Consider the following 21,925-nt stretch of genomic DNA (forward strand, 5'->3'; position numbering starts at 1 on the left):
CCATATACTCATTTTCTGCTCTGAAAATCAAACCTATTTCTGAAGTTCCTCTGAGGTATCTGAAAATCCTTTTTACTTCCTTCCAGTTACTTTCAGTGGGTGACAGCTGTTTTCTTGATAGAAAGTTTACTGCAAATGCAATATCAGGTCTGGTGGCACCTGCCAGATATAGTAAGCTTCCTATAGCTTCCCTATACGGTGCATGAGTTGCTATCTGAGCTTCTTCTGAATTTATGAGTTCTCTTTTTCGAACCTATCTTGTAACCATAGGTGTTTTCTGTGGCTTACTATCTTTCATATTGAAACGTTCAAGACATTTCTCTATGTACTCTGATTGTGACAGTTTTAATATTTTCTGATCTCTGTCTCTGGTTATTTTCATGCCTAAAAATAATTTAGGTTCTCCTAAGTCTTTCATCTGAAAGGTAGAACATAATTTTTCTTTTATCTGTTTTAGTTTCGTCTGATTGTTGCCTGCTAGAATGATGTCGTCTACATATAGCAGTAATACTACCATCTGATTTTGTAATCTCCACGTGAACAGACATGGTTCATTTATGTCCTTTTCTAGTCCAAGTTCCAAAGCAACTTCTGAGAAGCGTTTGTTCCATCGCTTGGGACTTATTCTGAGGCCATACAAGGATTTTTGGAGTTTACATACTTTATTTTTCTTAATGGATGGGTCTATTTTTATACCATCTGGTATTTCCATGAATATGTCGTCTTCAAGCTTTCCATTCAGAAATGCTGTCTTGACGTCCATCTGATAAGCAGTTAAATTTAACTTATTAATGATTGCAAAAGTCGCTCTAACGATTGGCAATCTTGAGACTGGTGCGTAAGTTTCTTTGAGTTCATATTCTTTTCTATCCTTGAATCCTCTGATAACTAATCTTCCTTTGTAAGTCGTCTGACCGTCTTCTGAGATTTTCCTTTTGAATACCCATTTGGAATCAATGATGTGTGCCTTTTTGCCATCTTTGTCTAGAGAGGGTCTGTCTACTATTGTCCACACATTGTTGTCTTCCATAGACTTTAACTCTTGTTTTATTGCTTCTGACCATTTATGTTTGTCGTCTGATTCAATAGCTTCTTTATAACTGACAGGATCTCTGTTCGTTCGTGCTATAAAAATATGTCCAAGTTCATCTTCTTCTGAGTGTGTATCTCTGGTTTCTCCAGTTGGAGTAGATACTTGTGGCAGATCGTGATTGGTATTTTCTACTTCGACTACTGCTTCTCTGAGATGTGTCCAAGTTCGTCTGTTTGTCTTGGCTTTTCTTTCTAGACAAGGTCGCTTTTCTGGTTCAGGTTTCTTAGCCTTTGAATCTTCTGAATTTTTGTCATCTGCTTTTCTCTTCTGATTTTTCTCTTTCTCTGATTTTGAATCTTTTGGTATATCTGGTTGTGTTTTGACAACATCTGTTGATATTTCTAGTGTCTCTGATTTTTCTCTTAGGTCAGTTTTATACACATCCCTATACACCAGTTTTTCATTAAATCTCACGTGTCTGGATGTAATGAATCTCTGAGATACAGAGTGCCACAAAACATAACCAGTTTGAGAATATCCAACCATGATTGTACGGATTGCTCTGTCTGAAAACTTGTTCGTCGCATTCGGTATTTTGGCATAGGCCAAACATCCGAAACGTCTGATTTTGTCTAGATGCATGTTTTCATTTGGAACCATTTTCTTGATTGGTATCTCTGAATCGATTCCTTTGTGTGGAGTTCTATTATAGATATGGACCGCCACTTCCAAAGCTAGTATCCACATGCTCTTGGATAGACCAGAGTCTATCATGAGCGCTCTGATTTTCCACTGTATGGTTTTGTTAAACCTTTCAGCGGTTCCATTATGTTGTGGAGTGTAAGGAGGTGCGAACTCTCCTTCAATTTTCTCCTTTTCCATAACTTCTGAAAATTTACCTCCAGTAAATTCAGTGCCATTGTCCGATCGGATGAAACACACTTTTTCTTCTTTGCCCAGTAAATTTCTTGTAGTTACCAAGAATTTTTCTAAGCAATCTCCAGCTTCACTTTTGTGTTTAGTAGAGTATGCTTTGGCAAATCTGGTGTAATCATCTATAAATCCTATTATGAATTTATTTTCCCCAGGATACGAGACTGGTTTAATTGGTCCCATTGTGTCTGTGTGTATCCTTTCTAATGGCCTTGTTGCTCTGACTCTGACTTCTGAGAACGACAGGTTTTCCATTTTTGCTAGGACGCAAACTTCGCAGTCTGTAATGGACTTGTCGAATTTTACCTTTCTGAGTTTATCTTCTGACTTTTGTAGCAATAGTAAATATTGCAGAGAAGCGTGACCTAATTTGATATGCCAGAGCATTCCTTCGTTCAACTTCTTTTCTTGTCTATCTGATTTGTTGTTCACATTGTTTTGTAGATATTTCAGCATTTCGTCTGACGAGTCGTCTATGTTTAGGATTTTCCTGTTCAGAATTTGTTCATCTAAGTTTGTATCACAAACTTCTCTCTGACTAGATGAATTTGATTCTTGTACAGTTCGTTCTTGCTGCTTCTCCCTCCCAATCTCAGTCGGATTCATCTGAGTTCCCTCTGATGCGTTAGTTTCATCTGATTCGTTTTGATCCTCAAGATCCTTGATATCTGACTGAGATTGCTGCAAGAACTCGTCTACCGAGACTATGTTAGCCGTGCATGAATACTTATCGTAGACTTCTTGTTGCTCATCTGATTGTTCATGTTTTGCTACGTTTAAAGAAATTATCCAGTTTGGCTTTTCATACGTCCCAGCTAAATACTCTTCGTCTGAATTTTTATCGTAGATTTTAAGTATTTTATTATCCAAATAAATACTCAAACCTACGTCTGCAAAACGTCTGAGAGAGATCAGATTGTCTGAAATATTTTTGGCAGAAATTACATTTGTCAAAATTATTTTGTTATTCTCATTTGATTCTGATTTTAAAATTAAATCTCCTTTGCCGTCTATAGAGATGTTTGCAGATTTATTTTTATTTGCACTTCTGATATATTCGCCTGAACTTTTTCTGAAGTTACTTAAAATTATGCTCTTATTTACTATATGCTCTGTTGCGCCAGAGTCCGCAATAAGTACTAGTTTTGTAGGTGTTTTATTAATTATATGTGTGTTGTTACCTGTTAGCATCGCTTTGACCTTGTATCCCTTCTTCTGATTTCGGCCTGGTGTTTGTATATCGACCTTGCGTTTGAAAGATCCCCTTCTTACATTATTTCCTCTACCTCTGACATTATTATAACCACCCCTTCCTCTGTTACCTCTACCTCTGAAGTTATTACTGTTGTGTTTGTGTTGTGTGTTTGTGTTGTTATATGTATAAGATTTTACATACCCATCTTTGGGATTGTCCTTATTTGGACAATTATCCCCTTTGTGTGGAGCTACAGCCTGGCAATAAAAGCAGTACCATAGATTGTACTCTTTAAGAGGACAAAAGGCTGCTCTGTGTCCCACCTTATTGCAGCAATAACACTTGTCTGTGATTATCGCCTGTTTAGCTGCAATTTTTTGCCTGTCGTCTGAAGGCTGACCGTCTGATTTGCGTCTGTCTGATTCCAGCTGTAGTATCAAAGTTTTTATGTCATCAAGGCTCATCTCTGATTTGGTTGCTTGAAGTCTGATAATATTGGCCGATCTGATTTCTTTAAATTTTATACTAACAGCTTGAAAGAAGGCCGATCTTATCTCTTCCTCCGTCAGAGGTGTTTTGGTAATACAATTTTCAAAATCTCTGATAATAGAGTCAAAACGATCGCAAAATTCGTTTACTGATTCTCTATTGTTCATTTTGAGACTATATAATTTTTCTCTGACTGAAGAATCGGTAACATTGGCCTCTGCTCGTCTGAACTCTTTGATTTTAATCACTATTTCTAATGGGTCTTTTATTTGTAAAATCTTATTATGGTAATAATCATCTACGCGACTTATTAGAATGTCTCTGACTTGGTCTTTTCTGTTTTGTCTTTTTATTACTGTCTCTGAAACGTCTGATTGTTGAGAATCGTCAAGTATGTCTGCAAGATTATTAGCTTTTAATTCAGCATTTATATTGTCTAACCAAATGTTAAGTGGTACTTTTTTTGTTAATTTATAATTTCTCTTTATGTTTATTTTTGAATTAGTTGCGTTTAGGGCAATAGATCGTCTGAGTTCATTACAAGCTCTGCTGAGGTCGCCTAATGCGCTTGTTCCGTCTGATAAGTTTGTTGAATTGATATTGTTACTAAACTCTGTCTCACTTATGTCTCTGAGTGTGGAACTGGCAGGATGGATAATTACCTCTGAAGTTAATTTTCCTATTTGTTCTGTGAGTTTCTGTATGACGGTGTTTAGGTTGTCAATATTTTCCTTCATATCGAGTATGGCTACTGTTTGATCTCTGATTATTTCAGCATGATTGTCGAGTATATCGGAGTGTCTCTCGAGAGCATTCTCCAGATTATCCATTCTCCACTCCATTTGTGAGTCAGTAGGTTGAGACTTTCCCTCCATATCTCTTTTTGGGGGTGTACCCGGGGGTGTATACCCTTCTATATCTGAATCTGTATTATAAACAATTTCTCTGATTAGCATTCAATTTTTATTTATTATTTGAACTCTGAATTTTAGGCCTAACTTCTGATTCTGAATTAATTGTTTATATTCTGATTTAAAAACACTTTTTACCTTGGTGGATATTCAAATGATCGTCCACTTGATTTTCGTTGCCTTCGTTGGCCACCTCTTTCTCATTTGATGGTAATGGGTCTGAAAGACTCCAATCAGACATAACGCTTCTGATGTTCTTTTCCTCTGAAATAAAGTTAGAATGCTCACTCTGACAGTTTTCTTTGATTTCTGCCAAGTTAGACCGCACTGCAAGTCAAACCAAGCTTGAAAATCAAGCACTAGCACCGTGCCTCCCGGACGCCACACACGTGCTCCCTCCCAGTCTAAGTAAACGAACGCAATTCACTTAATAATTTGCGAGGGGGCGATCGCACACGCGTATGTCGTCCAAGAAATCACGAAAGAAAGTGTAATTATCTTTTGATAATTTTAAATTTTATAGAAATTCAAATTCACTGCACCGCCGTTTCATTGAAATTTCTATCAAGGCGTGTTTTTAAAATTTATTCGAGTGCATCTGAACACTAATAAGCCAACAAAAAATTGAAGCTTTTTGATTTACTCGAATAACTCTGACATTCTGAATAGGAGTGAGAACGATATAACTGGAATTATTTTTCTCTGATTTTATTTATTACATATATACACCGATAGCCAATCTAATCCGTTACGTCTGATTCTGATTAGACCATATATTTTGAAACTCAAAAAGGAGAAAAAAAATTTACGAGAAAAATCCGTGCGTGTAAAATTTGTTTTGATTCCGAAAGAGAGAGAGAGATTAGATTAGATTAGATTAGATTAATTGCTCTTTATTTTTGTACATTTTGTTGTACATATAACAAATATAGTGTATTATGATAAAGGAATAAATAAAATTTGTGTAAGTGTATATAGTATAAGGTGTGTGTGATGTTGAGAGATGACATTAGATGAAAGAGAATGTATGTATGTTTGTGCGATGTTTATGTGTTTTCCAAATTAAAGAAATAATTTTTAGCTGCTTGTTTGAAGTGTGATATGGATAGTGTGTCGCGAAGTTGAGATGGAAGGCTGTTCCAGAGGTAGGAGGCGCTGATGAAAAATTAATTCCTCAGCGTCTCCGTCTTGAAGGACGGGATGTCCAGTGGAGTCACCTCGCCCCTGACAGGCCTGAGTGCGACGTGGAAGTCAAAATAGGCTAGTAGATAAGCTGGTATTGAGGTGTTGAAAATTTTTCTAAGAAAACAGGCCATGAAGTACTTCCTACGTCCGGCGGTGGTGAGCCATTGCAGCTCACGCCTGTAAGGGGAGATGTGCTCGTCCCTCTTTACACCATAGATGTATCGGATTCCCGTATTGACAAGCCTCTGCAGTTTTAAGTCAAGCTCTTGAGTCAGGTCGCAGTAAACAAGTGAGCAGTAGTCGATGAGGGGAAATAGGAGTGCTTGCACCAAATGTTGGCGCAACCTGAGGCTAGTGCTCTTCCGAAAGAAATATAGCCGATACATTAAAGAGTGAGCACGTTTACAAGTTTGTGTAACGTGCTCTTTCCACGTAAGTTTTGAGTCAAGCACCAGCCCCAGGTTGCGCACAGATGATTCAAAGTTGACCTGGGCCCCCCCTATATTTATATAGGTGTTAGCAGTAGAAGGTAGAGCATTGATATAGTAGGGTAAGCCCAGGACGATCGCCTTAGTCTTACTAACATTCAGCTTAAGTCTGTTTAGTGCTGCCCAGCCCATTATTCTCTCGGCGTTAGCACTCATCTTGTCAGAACAGGAATCGAGCTCCTCAAGGGGGCATTGACAGTAGATTTGCAGATCATCCGCGTAGACTAGATGGGATACATCTGAGTCAAGGCAGAGGCCAATGTCATTGATGTATAACGCGAACAATAAGGGGCCCAAGACTGACCCCTGTGGGACACCGGTGTTTAGTGGTAGGAATGTAGAGAGTTCGTTGTTGTCACCAATGACGGCCTGTTCTCTACCAGAAAGGTAAGATGCAAGCCAGCGGATAACCTGCTTGGAGAAGCCGAAGGAGGGTAGCTTTCTGAGTAGCCTGACGTGACACACTGTATCAAACGCCTTGCTAAAATCAAAAAGAAGCAGAAGGGTGACCTTCTTCCTGTCCATTCCAAGCCTGACATCATCAGTCAGCTTAATCAAGCCGGACTGCGTGCTGTGGCCAGTGCGAAAACCAGTTTGGAAACTATCAAGATAGAGTCTAGTTTCAAGGTATTTAGAGATTTGATTGTGCACCAGCCACTCCAGCGCCTTGGATAGAAAGCAAAGTAGGGAAATCGGTCGGTAGTCAGTTACAGCTGTAGGAGAGTTGATCTTGTTTAATGCTCTTACGAGCGATGATTTCCAGGCAGAGGGAAAGCATGCCTCACTCAAAGACAGGTTGAAAATTTGACAGATTAAAGGAGTGAGTATTGGTAGTGCTTTAGAGATTACAACCTGTGGGATGCCATCGCTTCCCCTGGCCTGGGTATTGAAATGTGAAACTGCAGCTAACACGTCCGATTCTGTGATGGCCCTGAAGATAAAGTGTTCAGGGAGGTCTAGACTCTCGAGGGTCCACAGATACTCCTCGACAGATGGAGCTTGAGGGTCATTTGAGATGGAACTGAAGTGTTCGTTGAGAGCATCCGGAGAGAACCGAGCAGGTGGAGAAGATTTAGAGGTGGTAATGCCAAGATTTTCAAGTTCTCTCCATATCTCTGCAACGTCGGTTAGAGTAGACAAGCGTGAATAATAGTAATTCAGCCTGGCTTCCTCGACCCGTTGATGAGCGTCATCCAGAGAGAGAGAGAGAGAGAGAGAGAGAGAGAGAGAGAGAGAGAGAGAGAGAGAGAGAGAGAGAGAGAGAAAGAGAGCACAACAAACCGCGCGCTCGACTCTGACAGCGTCGCTAGTCGCGGCTCACCTCCCCCCGATTCCCGGAATCGGCTCGTGCAGGCTTTTGCCGGCGAGCTTTCGTGCGTTTCGTTGTCGCGCGCTTTTGTCTCGTGTTAAGACTTTTGATTTTCTATAACCTTCTGATCTATTCTGTAATTATTAAGACACCGCACTGTCTTTTCCTACTATTCTTTACGCAACTCTCATTTTTCTTGTCGATGCGGTAACACAACACACTCCCGAAACCGATCAAAAATTAAACTTTCTTTTGCTATATCTGATTACTACTCTGACTACACCTTACAAAAGCTTGTACTTACGTTTTCTTCTGAAATTTGTCCTCTAGACCTCTGATACATCTGATTTATTTTCCTCTGAACAAAGATAAAAATAAAAACTTCTGAGTCGTCTTCTTCTCGGTTCTTCCTCTATTCCAGCGAGCTGGCCCACAACCTGTTAGATTAATCCTAGTTGGATGGTTGGTGAGGAGAACTCGTAATTAAACTAGGCTCTAATATTCTGTTATAAATCTCTTTATTTTCTTCTTATATATAACTCGGGCGACGGAGCTGTTGCTTCGAGAGCGGTCGGCAGGAGAGTGAGTACTTTGCAGAGCACGCGTGAATACCTAGCGCTGCCCGCATGGTGGCGCTAGATTAGCCCTGTAGTCTACTATAGACGGCAAGCGGCGCGAAGACTCGCCAACAGTATGCAAATTTTCATAATTTTTTGGCGTTATTTATGTTTAGTATAGAACCTCCTTAATTTGACCCCATGTCTGGCTCCAAGCTAATACACGGCGCGTTTCCTTTCTCTCTCTCTCTCCCCTGTACTCTGACCTCTGTACATATGCTTCAGTAGTAACGGCTGGAGACTACAAGAATTTTATTTTACTAAATTCTGTTATTTTTTTTTTTTTTTGTTTTAAACTATGAAGAAAACTTGAGGTGAATATAAAAGTTATTATGAAGGAAAGTTTGTGTTACCAAAGTCCACCAAATATGATAAAAAAGAGGAAGGAGTAGCAGTGATAGTAGTTCTAGTTGTGATGACATGCAGGTAAGAAATTATACGATGACTATATGAATAAATTTTTTGCCTTTTCGCCTAAATTTTAATGAAACTATAATACGACTATATGAATCAAGTTTTTGTTCGTATAAGACGACTATATGAATTAATCGTTATAATACAATTATATGAATCAAGTTTTTTTTGGTACTCGAATTTTGCGATATTGAGTGCGAATTTATATTCTTGGTAAAAATTCGTATATTGATATATATACACAAAACAATATTATTTAAATATGAATCATATCTTTTTTGCATAATTTTCAATGAATTTATATAAGACGACCATACGAATCAATCTCTATATGACGACTATATGAATAAATTTTTTATATATATTCAAAGTTTACAATATTAATTGCCAATTAATAGTCTTGGTGAAAATCAGCATATTGATATATACACATAAAAATATAATTATTTCAATCTAAATTATAACTTTTTTGCATCATTTTTTTGTATCAATCTAAGCAAAGACGACTATACGAATCAATCTTCATACAAAGACTATATGAATCAACTTTTGTATAGACTTAAAAATCAATCAATCAATTTTTTTAGATAAAGCGCGCCGCGACCTATTATACTTTGAATTTGCTAAATAATCTATTTTAATATATATACATACAAAAAACAATATTATTTAAAAAAATATTTATTTGTCTTTTAATGTACATTGCTTGAATTAGACATGTATTTTTGTGTGTCGATTATAATTACTCTTATCTGTAAACCCTTTCAGACAAACTGAACATTTATACCTTTTATCATTATTATGCACTGGCATATGCGTAGTCAAATATTGCTTATATTTATATTCTTTTGAGCAAATTTTGCATTTATATAATTCGCCATTCATATGCACATTTATATGATCAACTAAAACACATTTTCGACTGAATTTTTTTTTACAAAAATCACACACAAATTTCTTGTAACCTGTATGAGTGTCGACATGATTTCGTAATTGTGATTTTGCGACAAATTTAGATGTGCAAAGTTCACATTCATACTTTTTTTGCTGTAAGTGAGATTTTTTATGAACATTTAAGTTCCCTACTTTAGTGAACTGTTTGTCGCAAATATCACAAACAAAAGTTTTTTTTTCGTGTGAATTTGCGAATGTGTCAACAACGAACTTCTGTTCCTAAATGTCCTTTCGCACGACACACATTCATACTTCATTTTCTGTAAAAAAATAACTATATAAATATATGAATACATACATAAAATAATGTTATAATAAGTAAAACTTACTCAATTTTACAAAGTAAACACAACGTTGAGGTTAGCAGTAAATTTATCACAAAAATATATAATTATATTTATATTTCTTGTAGTCCTGCATGAATAATTAAATATATTATTTGAAATACGAAAAATGGAAAACTGTAAAAGACAGTTTACTAAACTTACAGTAGCTGTGGTTTTATCACTCAAAACAGAAATATACGATTTCTGAGTTTGTTTATCTTAAAAAAATAGATTTATATACATGGCCTTTAAATAAAATTAAGATGAAATTTGACTTTATCTTTCCCGGTTTTACTTTTTTTCGCTGATAGTGAATGCGATGGGGTTAGCAGTAAATATTATCACAAGATCAAACGTATATAACAGAAGTGTCACCGAGTAGCAGGAGTAGACAAATGATGGTAAAGTAGATTAACTGCTGTAGCCACTGGCGTATAATACACATCATTGGACCGGTCACGTGACAAAATATCGGGAGAAAAAACTCTGACGAAAAGAAATATACCAAGCAAATTTTCAACTTGCAATATGCGATGCAATCGCAATATCTCAATTCAATAGAGATTTTCTTTTAGACAATAAAAAACCAAATTATAAAGTACACCCAACTACATTTAATTATGTTCTGACAGCTTTTTGACGGTCTTGTGCGGCAAGCCAAAACTTACCGCGCAAATTTAAATAGTGTAATTTTCGTTAAAAAAAATTATAAATACATTTTTTTATTATCAAATAATACATTTTTTACCATCAAATAATTATTTATAAATTAAAAAAATTAATTTTACAATAACTAAATAATTTTTTCATATCATCCGAATGGCTCGCGTTAACTCGCTCAGCAGTAACAGTTTATAAATAAATATTCGATGGTAAAGAATGCATTTAAAAATTTTTTTTTTAACGAAAATTACACTAACTCAAATTTGCTCGGCTAATTTTGGCTTCACTCAGGGGCAGGCGAAAGCGCAGTCCACTAATTCTCCTGAGACGTCAAGACCGTCTCTATATATATATATATATATATATATATATATATATATATATATATATATATATATATATATATATATATATATATATATATATATATATATATATATATATATATATATATATATATATATATATATATATATATGGATGCAAGAACGGATCATGAAGGAGGCGGACTCGACGAAGAAGTTAACGAAGAGAACAGGAAATCGAAAGATGAAAAGAAAAACAGAGAAGGGGAAGAACTTCTAGAAAAAACAAGAGAGATGGGACTCAGTTTATTAAATGGTAATACCGAAGGAGACGAAACGGAGAATACACATACATAGGAGGAGCAGGATGCTCAGTGATAGATTGTGTGATCACAAATTAGGAAGGAAAAAGAGGGGTAGGTAAAATTAACATCGTTTATAGGCTAGAATCGGATCACAACGCAATAGAGATATAGTTGGGAAAATTACCCGGGAAAACAGAAGAAGAGAAAGATAGAATCGTAGAAAGAGCAATATAGAATGAAAAAGCCATAGGTCAATTCAGAGAAGAATTAGGCAAAGGCAAGAAGGAAACAGAATGGTTGGAATTGAAAAGAAAACTGGAAAAAACAGTCTTGCGAGGAGAGTAGGTAACACAGGGAAAAAGGGGCTAGCGATAACGGAAAGATTTAGAATGGGAAATGAAGCAAGAGGATACAAATACTGGCTGAAAGAGGAGGAAAGAATATGCAGGTTATGTAAAGAAGAGGAAGAAACTTACGAGCACGTATTCTCGAGATGTAAAAATCAGGTAACAGGCAGGACAACTGGAAAAATATTCTAAATGGGGAAAGAAAAAATCTGGCGAAGCTATATAGAATAATATGGCTAAGAAAAGAAAAGAAGAAGACTGAAGAAATATAAAAGAAAATCTGATGCAAAGAGAGAAAAAAGCAAACAAAAGAACACAAAGCGCAATCGAAAAGTAATGGTAGCAATAGAGAAGAGGATAATAAAAAACAAATAGGGAAAAACTGAAAGAACCAGACGTAATAACCAAATAGAACGTAGGGACATTTAGTGAGCAGGGGGATACGAGCGGAACGGGAGGAACAGTGGAAAATTCAAAAGGCACCAGACTCGGACTAGAATACTGCACAGCCGGATATAGGAACGTGGACGAGGAATGAGAAACGGAGCAACACAGAAAAGAAAACACGTGGTGAGCCACAGATAGAAAAGAGGTTAACAAAGATAAGACAAGCAGAAAAAGGAAAAGATAAAAAAGTGAAAAGGAGAAGATGTATGGAGACAAGAAGAAAGATAAAGAGATGAAGGAATTGAGAGAGAAGATGGAAGGTTGGAAAATTAAGGCGAGGTTCGAGAGAGAGAAAAGAGAAGCCCTGTAGAAGAAAATGCAGGATGTGAGAGAGGATGTAGAGGTTTTAAAGGAGAAGATGAGAAACATGCAGAAGGAGATAGATGAGATGAGGGACGGCCGTGATGAAGCTAAGAAAAGTAGAGTGGAGGCGATAAAGCAAAGGCAGGAGGTGAGAAGAGTGAGAAGAGGGTATGAGAAAGAAGAAGTGATAATTCTGAGAGAGAGAGAGAGAGAGAGAGAGAGAGAGAGAGAGAGAGAGAGAGAGAGAGAGAAGGGCTGACGCGGCCAGCTACAGTCATAGGAGAGGCGACAATAAGTGTAAGGTATGGGAAAGAGGCATAATAATTCACCTAAATAATTGGACGGAAGAAGATTCTATAAAAGACTGGTTAGATGATATTATGGAAGGAGTAGAGTGGAAAATGGAAGATACGAGAAAGGAAGACACAAAGAAAATCATTTTTATGAGGAAAGAAGACATGGAAGCTAACTCAAAGAAGGAGGCAAAATACGGCTGGAACAGTGGCTATCAGTTGATGATAGAAGGGCCAGCATTAATCATGAGAGAGAAACAGAGAAGAGAAGAGGATGAAGATGAGGAGGGCGAGGTAACGCATAAAAAAGAGTGGGTAGCCGAAATTGAAGGAGAAATGTACAAGTGGGACGATAAGAAGGATAGAATAGTTAAAAAAGGAAAAGCGATAGAAAGAAGAGATGAGGGACGATACAAGATCTGGAGGTCAGGAGAATCAGAGGAGGAGGACGAAGAGTAGCAGACGAGGGTGAATAGAAAAAAGAAGAGAGAAGAAAGATTGATTAATGTAATCAATACACACACATAGGTAGAATAGAGGAAAAGCACTCACAAACACTCACACACACACACATACTCTGACAGACTTGCACACAGGCATACACACTTACACACACATGCAGACACGAAAGCAGAAGCAGCAGGAGAGATCACACACACTCACACACATTCAAACAGGAACATAACCTACAGAGACACAGATGACACATTAGGATAGGATAGATTAGGAGTATAGTAAAATGTAAATAAAGAAAATGAAAGCACTAAGATTGTAAACACGACAAGTGAAACAATAAAGATTATTATATATATTGTGACGGCCGAGTGCACGTCAAATGTCTAACGGCTAATCATGTACTAATTGTAATAAGATTATTGTTTCAGCAAGCTGCCAACGAGCGCCGAAACGAGCAAGAACGAGAGACGAGGCAAGATAAAGACAGAGAGAGAGAGTGAGAGCATATATATATATATATATATATATATATATATATAATATGCAATTTACAGAAATCAAGGGAGTATGTAGTTGGTTTTACAAATCAAAAGAAAATAACACTACGTGCAGCAGAAAATGAACGATTTGGTCAACAAAGTATTGCAGTGTGTTACTTTTTATGCTATTATTTTATATCAATATCTTAAGGTTATTTATAACCTGATATTAATGTGTTTTTAAGAATTCTCATTCAGTTAGCTGGTTAAATGGTATTAGCTATGCTTAAGAAGTCATGGAAATTTCAAATAATGATCCAGATAATATACCAGTACGTAATTAACACTATATTTTTGTTTAACTTATTGTAAATTTGTAGTGCACGTAGCTAGATAATATCAAAGTGAATAATGATTAAATATGTTATATTGTAATAATATGAAACTTTACATTTGTACGTTATTTCTTGATTTGAAAATCACTTTTTTTTATTTAATAATGTAATTGAATTGGTCTCACATGATATGTTTATTATAAAATGAATTCATGCGTTGTCTCACAATATAATTTCTCATTACAGGATATGCAATTATCACGTCAAGGCAGAATAATATTTAACGATGATCGTCCAGCAAATCACGTTGATCCTGAAGAATACCAAATTGAACATCGAATCAATAATGAACAGGTAATGACTAAGTGAGGAACAAAGTAGACATACATATAATATGCATTAAGTAAAGAGAAACAAAGAGAGTCTAATGATTTTAGATAGAATAATGTAACATACCAAATAGGACGCCACTATTAAAACCGCGGATAACTCGTAACTCACACACTAGGCGCGACGCGCGAATTTCAAACGCACATTACAAAAACGTCAAAACTCGAAAACTCATAAATCAGAGACCCAAGCCGAGGACTAATGATGGTCTGGGAAAATCTCAACGCCGTCCAAAGGCGCGGAGAAGGCAGCAGCACAGCAGAGCCAGGTCAACACCTTTCCACCACTCCAGTCACCCACGCGCACCCTTCCCCAGTGCCTCAAAATACTATCGAGGAGAGAGAAACCGAGGGGAGATGCTCCAGAACGAGAGAACATCAAGCAGACAACTCCGAGACGCGTTCCGATCCACATCATATTTCTGTAACCTGCAGTCAAATAAACGCAAGACCTAGTACATCATTCTAAGTCCTGCTTATTGCAAATTTAGTTTGTTTCCATTACCGAATAGAATCCTGCTAAGATTAATTCCTTTCTTTCACACAACCACAGCTCGGTCGACGAAATATAATCAATTTGAATTGCGCGCAAATCACGCTGCCATATTGGCCAAACGAACGCACTGGGTTATTACAATAATACATGTATTTGAAGTAGATATAACCTTAAAAACAGTTTTATATTTGAAGCTCTCAAAATTGATTTTTTTTAAAACTTGGTTTTGCGCTGAAATCAAATGTTGCATTTTGAGCTATATCTATTAGTATTCAATATATAGAGCTTTCAAATTTTGTATCAGATGCGACGTTGCAAACGTCGCAGCCGCGTCGATACGAGGAATCTCGTTCGATGCGGCCAAGCTCTGAGTGCGCGGAAGAAACAAGCGAGTTGGATTGTTGTTGTCAGTGCCAGCCTGACCTCGAGTTCGAGGAACGGGCCGGCTAACCGTCCACGTTAGCGCGAGAGTGAGCATCGTTGGCGCGAGAGTGAGCCTCGACGGCGCGCGCGCTGATTGGTCCTCCGCATGTCGCGAGCCAATCAGTGGGCGCCGATGTGCGACTCGCTATCCGCGCGGACTGCCAGCCAATCAGGCGCGAGGAAGATGCGCGGGCCCGACGAGCGCGAGTGGAGAGTGAGCGCGAGAACGAGCGGGAAATCGGGGAGTTCTCTCACGACTGTCGACGGAGTACGTCGACGTGCGAGAGAGATACGTGGCCTCCTCTGTTGCGAGGAGAATCGGGAGAGTCTCCCGAGGTTGTGCGAGTGTGCGAGAGTGTGAGAGAGTCATAGGTGCAGCGCGTTGGCACGAGCAAGTGCCGACACCCGGACGAGCCAGCAACCATCCGCACGAGAGGAAGGAAGCTAGCCAGTCCGCCATCATTGTCCGGAGGACCAGAGCAACCAGCAGCCTTGGCGTGGGAGAGCCGAGGAAGCTAGCCGTCACCAGGTCCACGAGAGTCATGGAGGCGCCGGCGGGAGCACCGACGGACGTCCACCAGGGAGAGAGCGAGTAAGAAAGTATTAGAGAGAGAGAGAGAGAAAGAGATAGAGAGAGAGAGAGAGAGAGAGATCCGAGAGTGAGACGAGTGTGGTGCGGGCACACTAGAGAGAGAGAGAGAGAACTCGAGAGACCAGGGTGTTGGTGTACAGTGCGGGCGCACACCAAGACGTCTTCTGCGCGAGGCGTCTGGCCAGCGCACGCGAGAGAGAGAGAGAGAGAGAGAGAGAGAGAGAGAGAGAGAGAGAGAGAGAACAGTGCGAGGAAACGCGTGTGCGTGAGATAGAGACAGCGCAAGAGAAAACCCTATAGCTGCGCGGCTGCAGCAGGTCGGGCTTGCCACAAGCGGGAGGCATAGCCCGCGCGCGAGAGAGAGAGAGAGAGAGAGAGAGAGAGAGAGAGAGAGAGTCAGCCGTCAGCGGACTGGACCTGGGCCTGTGGCCAGCCGTCTGCTGCACGAGCGTGGCTCGTGTTTAAGCGTCCCAGTGTAAGCCCTGCATGGCTAAACTGTGCGCGGGAGGCACTACAGCCACCGTATTGTAGGGAAGGGCTGGGCGAAATACATGTGCAATAAAACTTAACCATTGTGTGTGATCATTTTCCCCTCTCCCTAGCGTTCTCCCAAACGTGATGATCGCGGTCAAATCCTACGTTTAGAAAAATCCTAGTGCATGCGAGGCTCTAGGTGTTGCGCACCTGTGTTGGGAGGCACAGCGTCGCAATTGGCATCCCTGGTGGGGATTCGCGATCATCGAAAGGGAGAGGTAAAGTGTTTTCGCGAGTGTTAGTGTAAAGTGCGCGGAGTGTGAGCGACGGAAAGATGCGCAGCGGGCCACGAGGCAAGCTGCTGACGTATTTTCGTATGGAGAAAGACGGCGAAGAGAGCTCAGCGATCAGTCGTCAGCTGTTGAAGTCGCACCATATTGTGCGATGAATCAGCTGACGAAACGGCCGTTCGTAGTGGGACTCGGAGTAGAGCCCAACGCTAAACGTGATAGCGTGGGAGGCTCTACCGTGTCCCCACGAGATGTGCTGCGACGCGTGCGCTCTAGCGACAGCGAGTCAGCCAACGGCGACGACTGGCACACAGTACGTCATAAGCGTCGTCGGCGGGTCTCGCGAGTAAAGCTTTTCGACGAAAGTCGGAAGCAAGGAGACTCCTCGGTCTCGTTGTCGAGTGACAATGAGAGCCAAGAGAGATCTTCAAGTTTGTGCTCGAGTGAGAGAGACAGTGTGTGTACTGTGATCGCGAGGTGCGAACGGACAGGTTACTTGCGGTTGTCCGAAAGGACGATAGCAAGAACCGCGGCCTGCGCAACCTCCAGCACAGTCAGTGACGTGGCCGAGGGAGATGTGTTGCGAGGAGGCTCGGGCTCAAGCATAGACGTCAGCGTAGACAGCGGCTATGCGAGCCGAGTGAGTGTCGATCGCAGCGAGAGAGACGCTCGTGTGAGAGAGTTGGAAGAATGCGGACTCACTCTTGAGGATGCGAGAGCTCGAGTCTTTGAGGAGGAGCTTTCTGTAGCTTGGCAAGAAGCTTACGAGGAAGCCCTCCTGGAAGCTCGAGCGAAGCTGCGGGACGAGTTAGCCACGCTAGAGCATGAGCGGCGGCTGCAACGGGTCCGTGAGGAGGCGAGGGAGGCGGCGCGAGAGCAGGTACGGGTCGAGGCGATAGAACAGACGCGTAAAATGGAGGAAGAGCGAATAGGGCGAAAGCCATGTTTGCGAGCCCCAGTCAAAATGACTGATTCAGTTCGCCCAGATACTCTAGACCAGCTGAGAGGCAGACCGTCTGTGTTCACGAGTGATATTGGTGACGCGGACAAAGAGTTGCTAGAGCCAGAGCGCGAAACGGTGCGACGCCGCGTCTCTTGGGGCAACTCTGGAGGTCGGCCGAGTATGCAATGGAGCTGTGTGAGCTCGGGTGAGGAGTCGGAGGAGGAGAGTGGACAAAGAGAGAAGAGTGCGGAAGAGGAGTCGGAGGAGGAGAGTGGACAAGGAGAGAAGAGTGCGGAAGAGGAGTCGGAGGAGGAGAGTGAGAGGAGAGAGAAAAGTGCGTCGAGAAAGAGACGGAGACAGAGAGGTTTGCTGAGCAGTGACAGCGAGCTCGAAGTTAACTCGAGCTGCGAGTTTAACTCAGCGAACCTGACGTCATCCGAACGCCGGAAAAGATCAGCCGACTCGCTCAGGGCTTTGGAGTTCCTGAAGCATTGGGAGCTCCAGTTCTCGGGCGAGAGTGATCACGAGGAGGCGGAGGAGTTCTTTGATCGACTGTGTGAGTGCAGAGTAGCGTTAGCGGTGCCAGACCGCGAGCTGCTAGCGGTGTTGCCGTGCATTTTCAAGTTGCAGGCAAGCCGCTGGTATCGGGCGAAGAGAAAGAGCCTGCGAACATGGGAGATGTTCTGCCGGGCCTTTCGTCGCCGATACATGGTTCCGTATTGTCGGGAGGATTTGGAGGAAGATCTGCGCAAGCGAACGCAGCACAGAGAAGAGAAGATCGCGGCGTATATCGCGAGTCTTCAGTATCTGGCTTCGCGCTTTCGCCGACCTCCATCCGAATGTGATTTGCTTCGTATCGCATATCAGAACCTCCTTCCGGAATACCGGAGAGCTATTGGCGAAAAGTGCGTCAACAGCTGGGAGGAGTTGGAGAGGTACGGCCGACGCTGGGAGCGGCTAAAAGAGTTAGATAGCCGTTACGCACCTCCGCTGCCAGCGGAGAAGATACGCGTTCCCGGTGCGGCGTACAAGGAGGAAGAAGAGACCCAGAGAGCCGCTGCAGTCGAGAGGACAGAGCATGCAGGCCCTGGTGACGAGTTGCCTTCTATCGAGGTTGAGGAGAGGACGAGTGAGAGAAAGAGAGCTTCAACCAGGAGAAAGAGAGCTACCGTATGGCGCGGCCTGGTGCGTCCGACCGCTAATGCCGTGGCTCGAGGGGAGAGGCGAGGAGATGGTACGTGCTTCACCTGCTGTAAAGTGGGGCACCGGGCATTGAATTGCCCGGAGATGATCTGCTGGGCATGCCAACAAAAAGGACATTCACGAAGGGAATGTCCTGCGCGTAGGCAATTGCCACAGACATCATGACAACTTTGCAGACGAGTGAGCCACTCAGGTCTGTGTCTAGATTGCCGGAGAAAAATGGCAATGCTAGAAAGACGGAGAGCTGAGGAAGGAAATGAGAAGAGAGAGAAGTCAGCGGAGGTGGAGAGAAAAGGATGTGAGAGAGTAGTGCTAGAGAGATGTGCAGGGGAGAGAAGAGTGTTGGCCTGGGACCTAGTGAAAGGGTTAAGGCCAACTTCTTCGAGAGAGGAGTCAGCGAGAATAGAGAAGAGAGGAAGTGAGAGAGTGGAGCTGGAGAGATGCTGCGAAAAGAGGAAAGTTTGGACCCAGGACCCAGTAAAAGGTTTAAGGCCAACTTCTCCGAGAGAGGAAGCATTGTTAAGGGGAGGGGATTGCGACGTTGCAAACGTCGCAGCCGCGTCGATACGAGGAATCTCGTTCGATGCGGCCAAGCTCTGAGTGCGCGGAAGAAACAAGCGAGTTGGATTGTTGTTGTCAGTGCCAGCCTGACCTCGAGTTCGAGGAACGGGCCGGCTAACCGTCCACGTTAGCGCGAGAGTGAGCATCGTTGGCGCGAGAGTGAGCATCGTTGGCGCAAGAGTGAGCCTCGACGGCGCGCGCGCTGATTGGTCCTCCGCATGTCGCGAGCCAATCAGTGGGCGCCGATGTGCGACTCGCTATCCGCGCGGACTGCCAGCCAATCAGGCGCGAGGAAGATGCGCGGGCCCGACGAGCGCGAGTGGAGAGTGAGCGCGAGAACGAGCGGGAAATCGGGGAGTTCTCTCACGACTGTCGACGGAGTACGTCGACGTGCGAGAGAGATACGTGGCCTCCTCTGTTGCGAGGAGAATCGGGAGAGTCTCCCGAGGTTGTGCGAGTGTGCGAGAGTGTGAGAGAGTCATAGGTGCAGCGCGTTGGCACGAGCAAGTGCCGACACCCGGATGAGCCAGCAACCATCCGCACGAGAGGAAGGAAGCTAGCCAGTCCGCCATCATTGTCCGGAGGACCAGAGCAACCAGCAGCCTTGGCGTGGGAGAGCCGAGGAAGCTAGCCGTCACCAGGTCCACGAGAGTCAGGGAGGCGCCGGCGGGAGCACCGACGGACGTCCACCAGGGAGAGAGCGAGTAAGAAAGTATTAGAGAGAGAGAGAGAGAAAGAGATAGAGAGAGAGAGAGAGAGAGATCCGAGAGTGAGACGAGTGTGGTGCGGGCACACTAGAGAGAGAGAGAGAGAACTCGAGAGACCAGGGTGTTGGTGTACAGTGCGGGCGCACACCAAGACGTCTTCTGCGCGAGGCGTCTGGCCAGCGCACGCGAGAGAGAGAGAGAGAGAGAGAGAGAGAGAGAGAGAGAGAGAGAGAGAGAGAGAGAGAACAGTGCGAGGAAACGCGTGTGCGTGAGATAGAGACAGCGCAAGAGAAAACCCTATAGCTGCGCGGCTGCAGCAGGTCGGGCTTGCCACAAGCGGGAGGCATAGCCCGCGCGCGAGAGAGAGAGAGAGAGAGAGAGAGAGAGAGAGTCAGCCGTCAGCGGACTGGACCTGGGCCTGTGGCCAGCCGTCTGCTGCACGAGCGTGGCTCGTGTTTAAGCGTCCCAGTGTAAGCCCTGCATGGCTAAACTGTGCGCGGGAGGCACTACAGCCACCGTATTGTAGGGAAGGGCTGGGCGAAATACATGTGCAATAAAACTTAACCATTGTGTGTGGTCATTTTCCCCTCTCCCTAGCGTTCTCCCAAACGTGATGATCGCGGTCAAATCCTACGTTTAGAAAAATCCTAGTGCATGCGAGGCTCTAGGTGTTGCGCACCTGTGTTGGGAGGCACAGCGTCGCACAGAGTATGTTGTAAGTCCCTTCTCTGAGTCGCTTTTTACTCTAACAAGTCAGAAAAATATGAATTTTGCTTAAAAATGGTGCGGTGATATGTAAATTTTATTTTCCTTCCAATCTCTGGATCTATAAAAGATAGAGAGGTAAAACTTCGTGTATAACTTGATTATATTAATATAGAAGAAAAATATTATTTGTTGTGATTTTGATAAATTTCATGGTTTATTAACCGAATTAGTTGTCATTCTCAGAAGGTCTGGAATGACCGCTAAGGTATGTATGCCTTTTTTGTATTTGTTGTAACATAATGTTTTGAATGAAGAATAGCTGAAGATTAAAAAAGTAAAATTTATTTACATTTTTTCTTGATATTACACGTAGCATTGATTCAAATAAATATTTCTTCAATGGGGCTTTAAATAAGGCTTGAAAAAACCATTACGTTTACAAAGAAAATCATAGAAATCTCTTTCAATGTAAAATCATTTATTAATGCGATAAATAATTCTTGTATTATATAATAAATTTATTTTCTAGGATGATTTTATTCCGTATGATTCGGATTCGTACTACTCTGATGAATATAACATGGATTCTTTTGACGATGACTGCGGAATGAAAACCTTTTCTAATTTAGATGAATTTTTAAACAACGAAAATAGTAACAAAATCAGTGATGCAATCGTTAATGTGTCTCAATGTGAAATTTTGTTAGGGATTTTAAAATTTGCAATACATTATTTCCTGACACAAGACGGAACAGAAAGTTTATGTAAATTAGTTAATAGTTTTTTGTGATAAAAATGTCGTGTGCCTGATACAAAATATCGTATCATTAAATTGTTTTCTGCCACTAATGACCTAATATATCATGCTTATTGAAAAGAATGTAACATTTATATTAAAGTGTTCGATCGTTGTACTACTGCTTATGTACATTGTGAAGTATGTAATAAGATCCTTGCAGTAAAAGGTAGTAATGACAACTTTTTCGTTACATTTAATATAGGAAACGACATTCGAAATCTGTTGGAATACAATGGAGAATATTACAATTTCATAATTAACAAAAGGGAAAGTGTATCTGGTGTACAACAAGACATTGTCAATGGACAATCACTTTCTGCAGAGAATACAAATTCCTACGTTACATGTATATTTAATAGTGATGGTTCACCTGTTTTTAAGAGCACTACATTTGCAATTTATCCGATTTAAATTATACTTAATGAAATTCCTGTAAATATACGAAATAATAATCCGATTACCTGCGCATTATGATATGGAAAAAACAAGCCAAAAATGAAAATATTTCTCAAAGCATTTGTTGGTGACATTATTGAACTGTCAGGTAAAGGAA

General features: G+C 41.6%; 1 protein-coding gene across 4 annotated transcripts in view; it reads left to right on the forward strand.

Moving 5' to 3' along the window:
• The first annotated feature begins 8,261 nt into the window (after positions 1-8,261).
• LOC103316355 (myelin regulatory factor) overlaps positions 8,262-21,925 on the forward strand; it is a 299,437-nt gene continuing 285,773 nt past the window's right edge. For 2 of the 4 annotated variants that reach the window (XR_004345181.1, XM_032601471.1), the window contains exon 1: positions 8,262-8,586. Coding sequence is in view for 3 of the 4 variants with exons in the window: in XM_032601471.1 (XP_032457362.1) it covers positions 8,576-8,586 (11 nt within the window). In the remaining variant the exon portion in view is untranslated. Of the gene's footprint in view, positions 8,587-14,030; positions 14,142-21,925 lie in introns of those variants that run through there. The other 2 variants (XM_031922450.2, XM_031922449.1) reach the window with 2 other exon arrangements.

Source organism: Nasonia vitripennis (genome assembly GCF_009193385.2).
Source record: "Nasonia vitripennis strain AsymCx chromosome 1 unlocalized genomic scaffold, Nvit_psr_1.1 chr1_random0016, whole genome shotgun sequence".
In the NCBI taxonomy this organism is placed as follows: domain Eukaryota; kingdom Metazoa; phylum Arthropoda; class Insecta; order Hymenoptera; family Pteromalidae; genus Nasonia; species Nasonia vitripennis.